We start from the raw sequence: 17,572 nt of genomic DNA on the forward strand, positions 1-17,572 counted from the left end.
AGAATTTGTTAGATTTAGGATCGGAATTTGTTAGATTTAGGATCGTAATTAAAAATTAATTGTAATTAATTTGAAAAATAAAATTTTATCGGTTTTGCAGACGATGACTCGACGGAGGACGCATTACATCAATTTCATGGCGGACGGACACTCTTCCCGGGCGTCTGCCTCGGGAAACACCGGGACCGATGTCCCTTCATCTACGGAGCCTCCCAGGTTCCGAATACCGCGGAGCAGTCTCTACCACCGCCTCCACCACCGCCTCCACCACCACCTCCACCGCCGGCTGCCGAACCGGTACCCGCCCCTCCTCATCCGTATGCACAGTTTACGGTTGAGGATTTACTAGCCCTACCGGGACGGGGGCTTTACGACGTCTGGTTCCCGGAAAAACGGAACCAGGCTTTTATTGGTAAGTAAACTTTTTTGTTTTTATATTTTTTTAAATTAATGCTTTAATTTACTTGAATATTAATGTAATAAGTTTTTTTTTGTTTTCATAGGTTTGATTTGGATAATTGTGTCGGTCGGAGCGTTTCCGACACAATTGAGAGTCATTTCGTGGACCCGCACTACAATTGGAGCAAGGTGTCGCAAGAGACGTTCGACACCTGGTACAAGTGCTTCGCGGTAATGTTTTATAAATCTTATTTATATCATTTTAAATTGTTTTAAATTTAATTAATCTTACTTTTATATTGTTTATCTAATTTTTTGTTTTCTTTTGCAGCAATGGTGGAACTGGGACATCGGGTTCAACGAGACGGTCCGCGAAGCTTTTCGGCTGAAGGCGCAGAAACGCCTAGTCATAACCGTTTCCGATTGGAAGCGGAAGTGGGAGACCGATGGAGACGACGCAAAGCCGAGCTCCATGTCCACTTCCTGTTGGAACGGGTTGAAGGCGTATTGGCTGGACCCGCATGCCCAAACCACTGCGGCTAAGTGTTCGGCAGTCCGAAACCGGGTCGATCCGGTGACTGGTGAGAAGTTAGTGACTCCGCACACTTCTGGCCAAATATCTTTTGCGGGAAGACGTCTCATGATGGTAAGTAATTAAATATAAATTATTTCATTATTATTTTAATTTTACTTATTGCTATAATTTATTAAATATTTTTGACTAATGTTTATTAATTGCTAGCCGAGGAGAACGGAGGAGAACTACCTCCAATGACGAAGCTCTTCGAGACCACTCACCGGAAGAGGGACGGGAGCTTTCTCGACGCTCGGTCCGAGGAGATCTACAATGCCGCTATGCAGCGGATCGCCGAGCGGGAGACCCAGGCCACACCTGACGGTACTATCCAAGTACCGTTGACCGTCGCTGAGCAAGATCAGATTTTCGAAGAGGTATGATCTATTTCAAATTTTTTAAAATTTATTATATTTATTACTTAATAAATAATTAACGTTTTCATTTTCCATTTGTAGGTTGCTCCGAAGAAGAAGGGCCGAACCTTAGGGATGGGCTCTATTAGAGACTGTCCTGCCGCCTCGGCTTCCGGATTTCGCACGCAGGAGGATCCGAGTCATCTTCGCCAGGAGCTTGCTACGGCCAATGCTGAGATCACCACTCTCAGGCATGAGCAAGTGGCCCAGAAGCAGGAGCTCACCGAGATACACGATCTCTTCGACATCGTTGCGGAAGCGGTTCCGCAGTTGGTCACCGCAATCCGAGCGAGGCAACAGCAAGCACGAAGGGTTTTTGAGACCGGTGGTACTTCCGGTATTGGACCATCGGACCAGCAGACGCAGGGTCAGTCTTCGGCTCCGGTAGTGCAGACAGAAAACGACGGTCCAGCAGCGACGGGCGGCCAAGACGGAGAGCCTCCTCGTGACGTCGATCTCAACCTCGACGATTACGAAATCACATTGTAGATTAGGTTTTTTTGTAAAAAACAATTTGTATTAAATTTTTTCTTTTTTTATAAATTATTTTCGAATTTAAATTTCAATTTAAATTATTTTTTCTATTTTTAATTTTTTATTATTTTAAAAATTCATTAATTAAATTAAAATCGAATTAAATAATTAATTTATAAATCGACGTAAATTCGTCGTAAATTTACGTCGATCTAACGTCGAATTATTAACGACGAATTTACGTCGAATATGTTTACGTCGGATTTACGTCGAAAGTTTACGACGAATTAATATCGACAATTAAAAAATTAGTTTCTCTTAATTGAAATTGTTCGTCTCTTTCGTTGGAAACTTTATGTCGCGTTTACGACGAATAGTTTCCGACGATTTTACGACGATTTTCCCGGGTTGGTAAGTTTACGACGATTTTACGACGATTTTGGTTTTACGACGATCGTTTTACGACGATTTTTTTTTCGTCGTTAATTCGACGTAAATGCTCTTTTACGTCGATATCTGCCGACGTAAAACTCAATCTTTCTTGTAGTGGAGTTAGCAAAACAAAACAAAACATGAACCCATAAGAAACTGGAAAGTTCCCGGAAAGTATGGGTGGATCTCCTTTTTTTATAAGAAAATATATTCATTTAGCATCAAACCGAGCAAAAACAATGGCGATGATGCATCGATGTTAAGAACAAGAGCTAGCTATTTAACAGGTATTTTGTCTATGGAGTAAGTAGTTGAAGAAAAATGTTCTAATTTTCCCATATTGATTTAAATCATAATTGGCCATCTGTAAACGTTTTAAATAGTAAGAAAACTAGAATTTTCATAGATTCTGAGAGTAAGTATGATTATTGACTTTGGATTCCAAAACGCAATTAATTTTTTGTTGCCAAACTTAGCTCACCAGCACGTGGTTGGTATGGGTGCTGCTCTCTACGGAGAGGCAACTAAGACCATGTTTATCGCAGATACTTATCATAGGTATTTAGTATTATTTAGATTTAAATAAATAAAAATTGGACAAGAATATAAGTATCGATATTTGTTTTAGACTTTTAAGCATCGATGCTTCAGTAGTTTTTAAAGCAAATGTAGCCATCTTATTGAATAGAATTAATGAGAAAAAACAAACTTTTTCTCTCTCCTCTCTTACTTCACTCATTGGATTATCTCTCCTCTAATTTATCTCTCTTATTTCTCTCTCTTCTCTTCTTTTATTAATTAAATATTAATTAAGTACCATAATAAATTCTTCCAATAAACATGGTCTAAAACTGATTTAGTGTAAAATTGTTACTGAAAGATTTTGAGATTCTTGTTGTGGTGGATCACGACCGTTTAGGGAATTTGGTCTTCCATGCCCAAATATTGAAATGGAGAACGAAGCTGGTTACATGCATTGTTTTGTTGGGATGTCGTCATGTCGTCTTGTACTCTTGTTATCTTGATCTAGTGAGAGTGAGCTGTGGAAAGACACTGACCATGCTTAGAGTTTAATTACTAGTAAATCAGTAATGTCATTGGTTATACCGGAGTTACGGGACTATTTAATAATGATTGTTTATTTTTTATTTTTAGAATTAAACCAGATCTATATAAGTTACGACACTGTCCATTTTCGAATTTAGAATCGTCTGCTCACGCAATTAACGCAACTCTTCTCTCTCTCTCTCTAGATCAGGTCAAACGTCACGTGACCTTCTCTTACGGTCTTACCTTTTTGGCTTCCTTTCTTATTTCTTAAAATAGAGTAGAAGAACCAATCAAAAATCGAAAGAAAGATCGTCGATTTTGGGCATAATAGATTAGGACCCATCGATGCATTTGACTTCTCTACTTTCCTTTTTTGGCAAAACACCTCTACTCCCGTAATAGAAACCTCATCGCTCACCATCGAAACACAGGACTCAAGAAGATCAAGATCCGTTTTTTCTGAATCTTTCTTTATTTCTTGAATGTTGCCGTTTGGATCGTTTTCAGAGAAATGCGACGGCGGAGGAAGCCGGTGGTGATGGCGGCGATACGGAGGGTGCTAACGTGCGCCATATGCATAATAGCATTACTCGGTTTTCTCTCTGTACATATCTACGTTGCTCCTTTCAACAGACTCCCCAGGCTTCACCTAAACAACAAACACCACACTCGCGTCCGTATCCAATCTCTACGCTCTCAAGATTTCTAAGTCGCTTCATCGAATTTGTTTCCGGAAAAGAATAGTGTTCTTCTTAACTCTGTTTCTGAGATTGGGATTGTTTTACGGACTTTGATTCCTCTGTATAACAGCGAGGAGATACCATCAACTACGAAAAATCGATCACAGAACAGAGCTCCACGAGGAACCTGTCTCGTTCGGAATCGATTGAATCTCCTTTCATCTCCAAACCCAAGGTTCAATTTTTACAACATTTCTTGAGATGTTCTTGTTTAGTGTAAAGTTTTGAACTTTGACTATGAATATTGTTTTAATTAAGAACAATGTGATCCAGTATCAGAGCTCAGTATCGGAACACATCAACAACACACAGGAGCTATTTCCTCCTCATATCTCAACAAACCCATCTTCTTCTTCCAAGGTTTGAATTCTTCTTAAATTTTGATTCTTGGTACAACTAAGCAAGATATCTAGAAGATGAGTTTGTCGCCTAAAGAAGAGTGGAAATAGAAGAGAGTGTTTGTATATACTAATCTTTTGATGCGTAGAGCGAGTTTCCAGAGTGAAGATTTGAGTTTGGTGGTTGCAGTGTTGCTAACACTAGTCATTTGTTTCTTGGATACAGAGAAATTCGATTGTTTTGAATAGAAGGATCATGCTTCTTTCGTGTTTTTCACTCTTTTAGATTTGACAGTTGAATACTACAAGCGGGATACCGGATTATGACAAGCTTTGGAAACCTCCACCAAACCGCAGTTTCGTTCCTTGTGTCAATCCCAATCCTAATTACACATGTGAGAAAAGAAAACTGTCTGTTTTGGTTTCTTTTTTTTGTAGCCAAAACCAAAGTCTTGTGTTTGACTCATGACTCAAAATCCTTTTCCATTCTCTCTGGTGATTTGGTTATTCAGCTCCATTGGAATCTAGAGGCTATCTTCTTGTTCACACAAATGGTGGTCTTAACCAGATGCGTGCTGGGGTAAGTATGTATTAATATTCTTTGTGCTGAACTGCACTCACAAGTATGTAATACTTATAATGGCTGAATCATCTTCCATTGTAAAAATTGTACAGATATGTGACATGGTAGCTATAGCCCGTATTATAAATGCAACACTTGTAGTCCCAGAGCTCGATAAACGATCTTTCTGGCAGGATACTAGGTTAATTCCATGTTACCATTCTCTGTTTTTTTTTTCTTCTTGTCTTGGCTTTTTCTTGATCCTGTTTTAACCTGTTTTTGTTTCCCTTTTTTGGATTGATCCGATTGAAAACAGTAAGTTCTCGGATGTATTTGATGAAGATCACTTCATCAATGCTTTATCTAAAGATGTGAGAGTCATCAAGAAGCTTCCAAAAGGTATTGATGGACTCACGAAGGTGGTTAAGCATTTCAAAAGCTACTCAGGATTTAGTTACTACCAAAATGAGATAGCTAGCATGTGGGATGAATACAAGGTGTGATCATGTATTCTTTAACTCTTTCTTGTGGGTGCTTAAAATTTTTTTCTGTCTTATAATGTTTTCTTCACTCAGGTGATCCGAGCAGCCAAATCCGATTCTCGTCTTGCAAACAACAATCTACCTCAAGATATTCAGAAGCTGCGATGCCGTGCTTGCTATGAGGCTCTACGCTTCTCTACTAAAATCAGATCAATGGGAAATGTAAAACTATTGATTTGACCTATAACCATCTCAGAGGACATATCTTCCACTCTAACAGTTTATGTTTCTGTATCTAAATTTTCGATTTTTATGATAAAAATGTTGCAGCTTTTGGTTGATAGGATGAGATCTTATGGTCCATACATCGCGTTGCATTTGAGGTTCGAGAAAGACATGCTAGCTTTCAGTGGCTGCAACCACGGTTTATCTGCTTCTGAAGCTGCTGAGCTAAGGACGATCAGGTAAGCAAAACAAAGAAACAAAAAAACTACTGATTTGTGTAATTTCTTGCTTGTTGTTACTTTTCAAAGAAGACGATTGCGTGTTTAGGAAGAACACAGCGTATTGGAAAGTGAAAGATATTGACGGAAGAGTACAAAGGCTCAAAGGCTATTGTCCACTGACTCCAAAAGAAGTTGGAATTTTGCTGACAGCTCTCGGATATTCATCAAAGACGCCGATATATATAGCTGCTGGTGAGATTTACGGTGGTGAGTCTCGGTTAGCCAGTCTAGGCTCTCGTTTCTCCATGTTAATGAGTAAGGTATTACTAAACAATGTTTCAAGCTTTTGGTTATTGATTAAGCAATGGGACAGAGTAAAGACTGAACTCTTTTGTTATATAATGAAGGAAAAATTGGCAACAAAAGAAGAGCTTAAGCCATTTATGAACCACTCAACTCAAATGGCTGCACTTGACTACATTGTTTCCGTCGAAAGCGATGTTTTTATTCCATCGTATAGCGGAAACATGGCAAGAGCTGTTGAAGGGCATCGCCGGTATCTTGGTCACCGGAAAACCATCTCTCCAGACAGGTGAGATTGTGTGTTTTTGTGCTGGTCTTAAGTCATCGAATCTTACTTACTGACATTTTCTTTTGTGTTTGTGATTCAGGAAAGGCATTGTGAGGTTGATAGACAAAATTGGAAGAGGATCTGAGAAAGATAACATGAAAGTGTATGAAAGAATCGTAGAGATTCACAAAACCAGGTAAAGCAAAAACCAACATTTACATTTAGTATTACTCATCTCGATAATGTAGTGGCACTAAGTGTTGTGGTATATAACAACACAGGCAAGGATCACCAAGGAGAAGAAAAGGACCGGTTTCTGGAACAAAGGGTTTGGAGAGACATCGTTCTGAGGAATCTTTCTACGAAAATCCATTACCGGACTGTCTCTGCCAGAGAGACTCAAGTAAACCGAGATGATGAGACATGAGAAGTGGATATATAACAGGCCTTGTGGGATTTATCCATGCTTATTGGCATTGAGTATAAAAGTTCAATGATAGTTATAGGCATATTGTAGGTTATAGCATTATAGTGAAACCACTGCTGGTTAATGAATCAGATGTTATCAAACAGTTTGGTAATGAATGGAAACCATTTTTTTACGTTTTGAAAACACAAGTTTTTCAAAGTGGTTATGCGATATACATGTCTAAAATATATTGTACCGTCTGTTGTCTTCAAATTATGAAGGAAATATTGTCAGAACCTTATATGTCTTCCATTGTTTGTTTAGATTGGTATAATAATGATAAATAATTCAGTATGCAACCTTAGAGAAACAGAGGAAAAATGTCTCAGGTGCTAAAAATTGAAGCTCGCCATGGAAAAGCATATAATCAGGAAGAACAACATTTCAGAATCGGATGATCCTCAAAACTTGAGTTGAGCATTAATATTAAAAGGAAAAATTTGAGATTATAAGTTTTGTTAAATTCTCACATATTTATGATGGGGAACCAGAAGTGCTGGTTTTGTAAAATCTTATTAAACTCTGCAGTGTAATTCGGGCGAAACCATGAAGGTAACAGCAAAAGAGGATGATGGGCATATGATTCTTCTTCTTCAGGCAGCAGTCTTAAAGAGGACCAGGGAAAGTTCCGTTCTCTCTCTGCTCGTCACTATCAACTGCAAAAACACAAACAGATAGATTTGCAGTGTTAAGAAGCAGAACAGCCAAAAAACTTCCCAACAGAAACAGAGCTAATTGCCTGACAATTTTGTAATCTCAAAAACAGTGAACTTAGTCTATTTAAAAACGTCTTCTTCAACTAATCATCATCATCTATCAAGTTATTGGAACCACTCAAGGAGTGAAGAAAACTAAATGGAAGATATACCCATTCGCTGGGGCAAAGAGATCGATAAAACTTTGCAAACTTATCGCATTCTGGAGCTTCGTCACCCTTAGCAGCTACACATCTGGAGATTTGAAAACAATCAGAACACTTAGACATGGAGAGAGAGATTATAACTTAGGAAAAAAGGAAAACCACATCGATTTTTCACCTGTGATATTCAATGTAACGTGTGAAACAATGCCTAGTTTGGTTTGTCGTCGGGAAACGGAAATCAGCAGGAGCTGTCTCAAGCTGACAATACAAAAAAACATAAACACCACATGAGCCAACTCGATCAATAAAATCAAAGTTAGCATCTTTTTGCTGGGTGGATGGCTACTACAAAATACCTTGATCTCATCCGGAGTTTCCTCAGCAACTTCTTCACTAGTGTTTTCGTCATTACTTTCTTCAGCCGCAGCTGGAGCCTCTTCAGCGTTGTCTTCAGGCGCAGCTGGAACCTCTTCAGAAGTCGCTTCTGTGGAAGCAGGAGACTCAGACTTCTCTTCAACAGCAGAAACCGCTTCCTCAACAGGAGATTCTTCTTTGGCTTCGTCCTTGCTGCTAACTTCTTCAGCTTGAGTAGTAACTTCTGGTGCCACCTCTTTCACTTCCACAGGCTTTGCAGTTGTGTCTTGCTTCACTTCTTTCTCCAAATGATATTGCTGCCATATGGTTCCAGATGTTAGACCAAATGATACCAAACATAGATTCTCACCAGACACTAATAACTCAATTTGTGAATATCGATCCGTTTTGTCACAAAAGAAATTTCTATAAGCTATTCATGTTATTTACAATGATACAAAATTGTAAAATGTTTGCTTTTACAACTCATCTAAAGATTTTATCTTTGATAACTAACTAAACGCAATTTGGTCTTAGAAGAAAAGAAAATGCATTGAGAATTATAAGACAAAAGAAACTGGCAGGATCCAATCTTGTTGACCTGTTCAAATCAATCTGTTCTGGTAAATTGATCGGAATATTGAAAACCTTTTAAGATGAATCGAAGAGAGAAAGAAATCTTGTTTTGGCTCACTATCAAATGGTAATCAAAATCGAATTGAATCAGATCTAACAAATGTGAAAACTGAGAAAGAAACACAAAGGATGAATCAAAAACCAATTGAAAACCGAAATCAAATTGAATCAGCTGATTCTTCAGTAGATCGAACGAAGATCGGATGAAAACTGAAAACTCAGCATCGGCAAGATACAGCAAAGAAGAGAGAAAATGAGAAATGGGTTTAGATGAAGAATACCTCGGAGAGCGACGGAGTTTGAGCAGACACAGCTTCCGCCATTGAAGAGTGTGGTCAAAAGAAACTCGAAGGATCTTCAGGTGAGTGGAGAGCGACAAGGATCGGAGACAGAATCTTTTGATGATAAACACTCGAGCAGATTGTTAGGTTTAAGCTCTCCAGGACCTATCTGGCTATTTCCTTACAGAACAAAACGACTGTGTTTTAGTTGAAACATTAATTGGGCATCGATTTTCTAAATCCGCTTTAGGCCCAATCTAGGGACAGAGAGAAATTTACATTAGAAAATTAAAGTCCAAATCAGAAAAAATATTTGGAAAACCAAACTCCTGCTGATCAAATAACAACTAAAAAAAAAGAAATTTGAAAATATAATTTTTTTTGGTCAATGATCCATATATTCATTTCAAAATTACTGATGATTTATTATAGTTCGAATAAATAATTTTAGAAACAAAATCAATAACTAAAGATCACAATATCTCAATCTAACCAATGCATTGCGAAACAGTGTCCACAAAAGCTTACACATAACGAAAATAATCTGAAGGATCACACGATTAACACCACTACTACTTAAAAATAAAATAAATTAAAACACCATAGCTTCACTTGAACATTTTCACTTGACCATTTAAGAATATTCAAATTGTGTTTTATCTTCCACCACAAATTAAGACATATAAGGAAATACTCAACAAAATGATAAATCTGCGGATTGTTTTGTCCCCAACTATGTTTTGGGACGTGGACGATGATGGATAGATCATAAAAAAAAAAAAAAAAAAAAAAATCAAAGATATGAAACAGTTATTTATCCATCCATAGAACGCAACGGATAGAGTTTCCTTCCATCGATAAATTGAAAGCCTTGTTAATTTCCTCAAAACTTAATTCGTGTGTAATGAAACCGTCCAGATTAAGCTCCTGCAATTTTTAAAAAGAATATAAAATCACATTGTCACATATATAGAAGCATAAATGAATCACATAAACTATAATTAAATAGATTAAGTTATACCTTTTTCAAATAACGATCGACGAGAATGGGAATATCAAGTTTAGGTTTGAGACCACCAAATAAAGTTCCGCATATAGTTCTGCCTCTGAGAAGATCATAACTACCCAAGCTTACTGGCAGTTTATATTTTTCCATCCCCAATATTACCGTTTTACCCGATCCCTAAAAATGAAAAGTAATAATCAAGTGCCAAATTTCTGTTTATACACGGAATGGTGCTAAACCAAATAAAACCGGTAAAACCGTACCGTGCGAGTACTATTGAAAGCCTCCTCCATCAAAGAAGCTAAACCAATGCACTCAAAACTGTAGTCAACCCCTCCTTTTGTCATTTCCTTAACCACCTTTTTATAAATATTCAACAACTACTTTAATCTTTTTCCGCAGGTATGTTTCAAATTTAAATAATGAAAACTTATATGCAGTAAGGAAATTGAAAATTAATATAAAGGTAGCTTTAAAATAAAATAAACCTCGCTAATTGTCTTCTCCTTATACAAAGCAGGGTTGACGAAATCCGTGATCCCGAATCTTTTACCTACTCGACATCGATTAATAGTTATAGGTTTTTTAGGTGAACAAAAAATAATTCAACATGTAGGCTTCTGTTCCAAATTAAAATTCAAAGATTCGGAGGTTCGAGTGATGATAAAATTTTGAATACAAATTCATATACAACCTCTTGCTTTTTACGTCGGGATATCTAAGATTCAAATACGTTAAATATATGTTTTAGACGTTGTGCGATATTGCAAGAGAAAGAAATAATGAAATAAAGCAACCGAACCTATTTCAAATTTGTCGGGATTGAGATCCACACCGATGATCTTGGAAGCACCACGGAGCCTGGCTCCTTCTGCAACCTATTTACCAACTCATTTGTTTTTTTGTCTTCTAAATCATTTAACAATATGATTCGCAAATAACTAATATAAGAAGCAATTCACTTGTTTTATGAATTGCCAAAAACAAACTTTATTTAGTTTTTAAAAAATTACCGCAAGTCCAACAGCACCAAGGCCAAAAATAGCGACGGTGGAGCCTTCCTCCACATCAGCCACCTTCCATGCAGCACCAACACCTACTCCACGTGTAATTATATAACTTTTTCTAACAAAGTGAACTTATATATCTAACTTTTTCTAACAAAGTGTTATTTATATATCTAACTTTTTCTAACAAAGTGTAATTATATATGTATCTATTTATGTTTTCACCTCATTATATATGTATCTATTTATGTTTTCACCTCGAATAAAGTTATAATAGTCAAAATCGACTCTAGCTAAACGAATATGAACAGAACAAATATAAAAAGCGATACCTGTGGAGACACCGCAGCCGAGCAAAGCCGCTTTATCAACGGGGATCTCAGGGGATATTTTGACTAGATGAGCGATATCAACGACGGTATATTCAGAAAAACTCGAGACAAAGATAAAATGGTGAATATCTTCTCCCGTAGAATCTTTGAATCTCGAAGCCATCCCGTACCGTCTCGTGTTTGACAAGAAATCGTCGGCAAATCTCGCGCACCAGTTGCTCTTTGAAGATTTGCAGTCTTTGCAATCTTCGCACTGAGGGTGAAACACTGGCAAAACGACGTCGCCTTGCTTAAATCCATCCACGTTTTCTCCAATGCTCTCGACCACACTGGATTGCGTGTACATTACCAATGATCAAAACAACAGATTCAAGTCACTAGGCAATACATCTATTAACACCCAAAAAAAGTAAATAGGCAGATTCTTGAAGAAGAGTTGAAATTTGAAACCAAAGAAGCAAGATTCACCCGACTGCTTCGTGTCCTAGAATCCTAGGAAACCTTGCAGCTGGTCCCTGGAAAAAAGAATAAAGGATTTAGTGAAACTGAGTTTTGAATGATGATTATATAGATTCTGCGTTGACTTTGTGATATATAATATTATCAACTTACACTGTCCAGTTTCCAGAAAGTTAAATCAGTGTGACAAAGAGAAGTGCATAGAATCTTAATTCGAACTTCGTAAGCTTGAGGTGGATCAACTTGGATCTCCTCTATTACCAATGCTTCTCCTGCTTTTCTACATACTGCTGCTTTGCATCGAATCGGCTTTCCTTCGTTGATGGTTAATGAAGATGTCATGTCAATGGTGAATGATGGATTATGATGAACAATGATGGAGTGGAAATGAGAGAGAGTCGTTTGTTCTTCCTATTTTGTCTTTCTGAATATCTCACCATGCCAAACGATTCCCCAGTTCTTATCGCTAACCTACTTTTAGAATAAAGTATTTTTGTAGTGGAGATGTATTATTAAGCTACTTTAACTAAAAGGGTATAATAATAATTAAGCTCGTCTCTATTCTACTGACAGTACGAAAATGTTGTGTCTATATGTCTCGTAGTCTATAACTCTATACTCTAATTATTATGTTCGTCTCTATTGACGGCCTAATTTTATTTTGTCTTGAAGATATTTTTTTTTCTTTCAAATGAATCGTAAAGAAAATGAAAACATTGGCAGATGATTGTATCGATGCAAAACATATCCTGAGCTGGTGGTTGGTAGAATAATAAAAGATTAATAGCAGTATATATATACATTTTTGATCTTGATTGAATTTCAATTAACCAACGTTTTAATTAATTGTGTGTTTAACTCGGACATTTCATTCTCTTTGATAAAAGCGTTCTTTTAAGACTTGAAAACTTGACTAAGCTCAGTTGGTAGAGCTGAAGACTGTAGTTGTTATCAACAGTTAATCTTTAGGTCGATCATTTTTTTTTCTTGAAAAAGAAAAAGACGTAGCAATTAATTACTTATCCAAAGTGGGTAAGCTGATATAAGTTTTATAGGGCAGGCATTATTAATTTAATATTGTTAGTATAATTTAGCTGAAAGATTAGAAGACGATTTCAGATTTGAACTCAATACATAAGGGTAAAAAATAAAGAGATTTTGACCAATGTGAATTGAAGTAACCTTGCAAACTAAATTTTTAAAGATTTTGTAGAATTGACCCTCATCTCTCCAGAGTGGCTTCAGTCACTGCTTATCCATCCATAGAATGCAGCGAAGAGACCTCCCTTCCTCTAATAAATCGAAAGCCTTATTGATTTCCTCAAAATCCAATTCGTGTGTAATAAAACTATCCAGATTGAGCTCCTGCAATTATAAAAAGAAACTTTAAATCTCTTGAAAACATAGTAGATACTCAATTACTCATATGTAGGTTGGAAAGAAGAAGTAAAACACTTTCTATGAAGTTAAACACTATTCTTTTCCACAAGGAACATACTCTTCTTCTTCTTTTCCCAAGTAATATATATATATATATATATATATGTATATTTACCTTTTTGTTGGTTTTTGAATTAACATCTTCGTAAAGTGTTAAAAAATGAAATCTGAGTCCACATAAATTCATTAATATATATATATACCTTTTTGAGGTAATGATCCACGAGAATCGGAATATCTAGTTTGGATTTTAAACCACCGAACATGCTTCCGCAAATACTTCTGCCTTTAAGAAGATCAAAACTAGCCAAACTTATTGGCGCTGCATGCTTTCCCATTCCCAACATTATCGTCTTTCCTGATCCCTGTTTTGTTGTTTATTAATTTTTCAGTTGTTAAAGACATTTTAAATTGTAAAACATTCCTTCTTTTTTTTTGGTTCAAGAAAAATAAAAACATTCGATCTTTTAACCAAAAAAAAATCGTAAAACAGTTTTGTTTAACCAATAAAATGAATGAATGATGTTGAGCCGATCGAGAATCGATAAGATACGTTGTAAGCGTACCGTGCGGGTGCTGATAAAAGCCTCACTTAGTAACGAAGCTAAACCAACGCATTCGAAACTGTAGTCAACTCCTCCTCCTGTCATCTCTTTAATCACCTTTCAGGAAAAAAACAAACAAAATCATTATTTTTGGCAAATAGATTGATTAATTAATGCACGTATGTAATATCTATATACGAATGTATATGAAAATGATATAAGATAAAGGAAGATAAATAATTTACCTCACTAATCTTCTTTTCTCCGCACAACGTAGGATTGACGAAATCCGTGAAACCAAATTTCTTACCTATTCAATTTTAAAAATTAAAGAAAATTCAAACAATTAATAAGTTTATACATGATAAATAATAGGGTTCCTCCGTTTTCGATAGGTGATACTTAATTTATTAATTTGAACTTTCTAAGCGATGTTTTTTTTTTTTGACAATGCAAACAAATGATTTATTTATCTAATTGTCTTTTTATTGCCAACTAACTAAACATCTATTCATAGTACAGTACATGGTTTTTAATATAGTGTTACTGTATAAGAATACTAAATTACCAACCAATGTGGTCAGTATTAGCCAAACAAAGAAATAGTAACTTTTAGCAAAGAAATAGTACCTAGCTCGAATTTATCAGGATTGAGATCGATACCGATGATCTTTGCGGCCCCACGCAATCTGGCTCCCTCGGCAACCTTTTTTACCAAATCATAACTAACGTGTATTAAAAAACTAATTATATAAATATTAAACTGATAACGAACTGTAAAATGTGCTTTTCTTTTCCTTTATAGAATGATTTATTATCATATTATGGAAAAAAAGCAAAAAAAAAAAATAATAATAAAAGAAATACCGCAAGTCCAACAGCACCAAGGCCAAAGATTGCAACGGTGGAGCCTTCCTCCACGTCAGCCACTTTCCATGCAGCACCAACTCCTGCTCAAACGTGGCGCACCATAAGGCCACGTATGTACAATTATTTGACTTCTCATAAAATAACAATCCCACCCCTAGTTTCTACTTTTCTTTATGTTTTGACCCCAAATATATTTAAAGTTATTTATAGCAACCCTACGGATTACGGAAATAGAATTAAGAATAGTGAATAGAGTACCGGTGGAGACACCGCAGCTGAGCAAACAAGCTTTGTCAACGGGAATGTCATGTGAGATTTTGACGAGATGAGCGATGTCAACGACGGTATACTCAGTAAAACTCGAGACAAAGAGAAAATGGTGAATATCTTCTCCGGACGAGTCTTTGAATCTCGAAGCCATCCCGTATCGTCTCGTGTTTGAGAAGAACTCGTCGGCAAATCTCGCGCACCAGTTGCTCTTTGAAGATTTGCAGTCTTTGCATTCTTCGCATTGAGGGTGAAACACTGGCAAAACCACGTCGCCTTGCTTAAATCCTTCAACGTTTTCTCCAATGCTCTCCACCACACTGGATTACGTAATTAGGACAGATTCTTGATTAATACTCACAAGAGACTAATTAAAATATGCATATGAATAATGTATCATGTAAGAATATTCACCCGACTGCTTCGTGTCCTAGAATCCTTGGAAACCTTGCAAGCGGCCCCTGGAACAATCATAAGGATTTAGTGAAATCGAAATTTTGAATGAAATATAGATTCTGAGTTGACTTTGTGATATATAATATTATCAACTTACACTGTCTATTTTCCAGAAAGTAACATCGGTGTGACAAAGAGAAGTGCATAGAATCTTAATCCGAACTTCGTAAGCTTGAGGTGGATCAACTTGGATCTCCTCTATTACCAATGCTTCTCCTGCTTTTCTACATACTGCTGCTTTGCATCGAATCGGCTTTCCTTCGTTTATGGAGAATGAGGTCTTCTCCATGGTGATTATGAGATGCACACAAATACACAATAGGTGAGTGGTGGAAGAAGAGAGAGAGTGAGAAAAAATCTGAGTCTCTTCTTCTCGCTATCTTATCTTCAAGTGCTACAAGTCTACATTTTGACCCAAAAAAAGGTGTTACAAGTGTACAACACTATTAAGTGTTATTATAAATATGTCTTTTACATATTGAAAATTAGAAAGTAATATACATGAAGTATGGACATAAATGCATTATTGTTTTTTAATAAATAAATTGTTATTGGTACAAATACATATTTATATGTATATATATATATATATAACAAGACATTTTTACTTAGAAACACATATTTATTTCTGACAAATATATATATATATATATTTGTCTGATAAAACAAAACGTTTATACTTCTCCAATCGAACTCCATCCCACCAAATATAGCGTTCTCTCTTCTCCAATGGAATTTCAAATGCAACTCCAAAATTTTATTTTTAGAGGTGTTTCACTATTCACAAAACTCTAAAATTATAATAATATTTTATTATTACTTTATTATAATATTAGTATTATATTATTTATTAATTAGTTAAATTTCATAAATATAATTAATATACCAAATTGTGTTTTTTATCTTATCATTTATAGTAATATAATTTTTAAATGTAATTAATATGAAATTTAATTGTAATTAATATAAATACATAAAATATTTAAATTAATATTATAAATAATTAGTTGTTAATGTTATAAATAATTTGTTGTTATCTATGAATAATTAGTATTTGTCAAAACATTAAAAAGTAAAGAAAAATTTAAATTAATAATATAATAATAAAAATATCTTTTTTAGTGTGAGATTTGGTGTTGTGGTTGAAGATGGAAAAAAACACTATTCACTCAACACCAAATTTGCCACTATTCACAACACTGGTGTTTAGAAACACATATTTATTTCTCAGATAATTTGTATCTGATTCTAAAATTCAAATCATCGCGGCAAAAATGGAATCTGTTTTAATATGTTGACAAGATTGACACAAATTTATAAAGAGAAAGATAACAAAGAAAGAAAGAAAAAAAGATGACAAACGAACAAATATTTACAAATGTTCCGAGAAGAGAAAACCAAAAAGAGGTCGAAGATGATTTAAGTGCATTTTCGTCTGCACAACGCACGAAATGGTCATGTATCTAATTTTTTGAATAATGAATATCTGTTAATTATAACATAATATTAAACCTAACTTCTCCAATAAATTAATATTTAGCGTAAGATAGTTTGTTATACACAGCTAATTGATGTGTTTGTTGTGCATTGTGCGTATACTCAATCGCTCGAGCTCATAGACACGAACAGAAACCCATAGACATGCATTATGCATTTATGCATATTAAATGCATATGGTGTACCCACGAGCCACTTGCGAGAAGCACAACCCGAGAAATTTCAAAACAAAGAATGCATTATATGTATGAAAAATAAGTAACAGACACATACTGACATACACATGTGTATATAGGATAATGTTTTATTTAGAAGTAAGAGCCTGATACAAAATTCATGAAAAGGATTTCTTCAGTTAGATAAAGTTTTATGTTCTAATTATTAGATGGTAAACTGCTAAAATATACTTATCAAATATCAAATACAAAATTAACACACGCGCAAAGAATTATGTAAATATGTATATTATATATGCTGTACGGCGTCATCATATCATAATGATATCATCATTAGAAACTACAAAGCATATTTATTCTGGTATATTGGAACATATAACTTGGTGTTTTAAGAAAATTTCAAAGAGCAGAGGTTAAAGTAGATCACGCAT

At 35.5% G+C, this 17,572-nt stretch overlaps 4 protein-coding genes across 4 annotated transcripts; 1 reads left to right on the top strand and 3 right to left on the bottom strand.

Annotated features, from left to right (window-relative positions):
• The first annotated feature begins 3,856 nt into the window (after positions 1-3,856).
• On the top strand, positions 3,857-6,901 carry LOC18992701 (O-fucosyltransferase 7). Its single transcript, XM_006416134.1, has 13 exons — positions 3,857-4,018; positions 4,156-4,260; positions 4,344-4,445; positions 4,719-4,818; positions 4,936-5,003; positions 5,099-5,187; positions 5,302-5,482; positions 5,561-5,689; positions 5,798-5,931; positions 6,020-6,233; positions 6,321-6,505; positions 6,585-6,680; positions 6,766-6,901. Exons 1-13 carry the CDS (start codon positions 3,857-3,859, stop codon positions 6,899-6,901), a joined length of 1,701 nt encoding a protein of 566 aa, XP_006416197.1.
• Positions 6,902-7,283: 382 nt separating this feature from the next.
• Positions 7,284-9,274, bottom strand: LOC18992702 (cytochrome c oxidase subunit 6b-1). Its single transcript, XM_024152552.1, has 5 exons — positions 9,087-9,274; positions 8,172-8,486; positions 7,991-8,073; positions 7,822-7,903; positions 7,284-7,610 (listed from the first exon to the last, which is right to left on the bottom strand). Exons 1-5 carry the CDS (start codon positions 9,126-9,128, stop codon positions 7,560-7,562), a joined length of 573 nt encoding a protein of 190 aa, XP_024008320.1. The 5' UTR covers positions 9,129-9,274; the 3' UTR covers positions 7,284-7,559.
• Positions 9,275-9,730: 456 nt separating this feature from the next.
• Positions 9,731-12,337, bottom strand: LOC18992703 (alcohol dehydrogenase-like 2). Its single transcript, XM_006416136.2, has 9 exons — positions 12,044-12,337; positions 11,900-11,946; positions 11,432-11,760; positions 11,106-11,188; positions 10,895-10,970; positions 10,581-10,645; positions 10,356-10,451; positions 10,108-10,269; positions 9,731-10,013 (listed from the first exon to the last, which is right to left on the bottom strand). The coding sequence occupies exons 1-9, from the start codon at positions 12,230-12,232 to the stop codon at positions 9,897-9,899; spliced, it is 1,164 nt and encodes a 387-aa protein (XP_006416199.1). The 5' UTR covers positions 12,233-12,337; the 3' UTR covers positions 9,731-9,896.
• A 630-nt stretch (positions 12,338-12,967) lies between these two features.
• LOC18992704 (alcohol dehydrogenase-like 1) lies at positions 12,968-15,855 on the bottom strand. Its single transcript, XM_006416137.2, has 9 exons — positions 15,566-15,855; positions 15,427-15,473; positions 15,004-15,332; positions 14,743-14,825; positions 14,506-14,581; positions 14,121-14,185; positions 13,897-13,992; positions 13,534-13,695; positions 12,968-13,255 (listed from the first exon to the last, which is right to left on the bottom strand). The coding sequence occupies exons 1-9, from the start codon at positions 15,755-15,757 to the stop codon at positions 13,136-13,138; spliced, it is 1,170 nt and encodes a 389-aa protein (XP_006416200.1). The 5' UTR covers positions 15,758-15,855; the 3' UTR covers positions 12,968-13,135.
• Between the last annotated feature and the right edge of the window lie 1,717 nt (positions 15,856-17,572).

The sequence above is a fragment of the Eutrema salsugineum genome, unplaced genomic scaffold (assembly GCF_000478725.1).
Source record: "Eutrema salsugineum unplaced genomic scaffold, Eutsalg1_0 scaffold_5, whole genome shotgun sequence".
Lineage (NCBI taxonomy): Eukaryota > Viridiplantae > Streptophyta > Magnoliopsida > Brassicales > Brassicaceae > Eutrema > Eutrema salsugineum.

Bases quoted from the DNA above. Each gene is read 5' to 3' on its own strand.
- LOC18992701 (XM_006416134.1), top strand. From the start codon at position 3,857: ATGCGACGGCGGAGGAAGCCGGTGGTGATGGCGGCGATACGGAGGGTG. The intron at 4,019-4,155 runs GTCCGTATCCAA...TCTGTATAACAG, and splicing joins ACAACAAACACCACACTCGC to CGAGGAGATACCATCAACTA. The intron at 6,506-6,584 runs GTGAGATTGTGT...TTTGTGATTCAG, and splicing joins AAAACCATCTCTCCAGACAG to GAAAGGCATTGTGAGGTTGA.
- LOC18992702 (XM_024152552.1), bottom strand. From the start codon at position 9,128: ATGGCGGAAGCTGTGTCTGCTCAAACTCCGTCGCTCTCCGAG. The intron at 8,074-8,171 runs GTATTTTGTAGT...TTGTATTGTCAG, and splicing joins AAACTCCGGATGAGATCAAG to CTTGAGACAGCTCCTGCTGA. The intron at 7,611-7,821 runs GTATATCTTCCA...TGTGTTTTTGCA, and splicing joins CTCTTTGCCCCAGCGAATGG to GTTGATAGTGACGAGCAGAG.
- LOC18992703 (XM_006416136.2), bottom strand. From the start codon at position 12,232: ATGACATCTTCATTAACCATCAACGAAGGAAAGCCGATTCGATGCAAA. The intron at 11,189-11,431 runs GTATCGCTTTTT...CACGTGGAGTAG, and splicing joins CGGCTGCGGTGTCTCCACAG to GTGTTGGTGCTGCATGGAAG. The intron at 10,646-10,894 runs GTTCGGTTGCTT...GATGTCGAGTAG, and splicing joins TCCCGACAAATTTGAAATAG to GTAAAAGATTCGGGATCACG.
- LOC18992704 (XM_006416137.2), bottom strand. From the start codon at position 15,757: ATGGAGAAGACCTCATTCTCCATAAACGAAGGAAAGCCGATTCGATGC. The intron at 14,186-14,505 runs GTACTATTTCTT...AAAATTGAATAG, and splicing joins TCCTGATAAATTCGAGCTAG to GTAAGAAATTTGGTTTCACG. The intron at 13,993-14,120 runs GTAAATTATTTA...TTTTCCTGAAAG, and splicing joins GAGAAAAGAAGATTAGTGAG to GTGATTAAAGAGATGACAGG.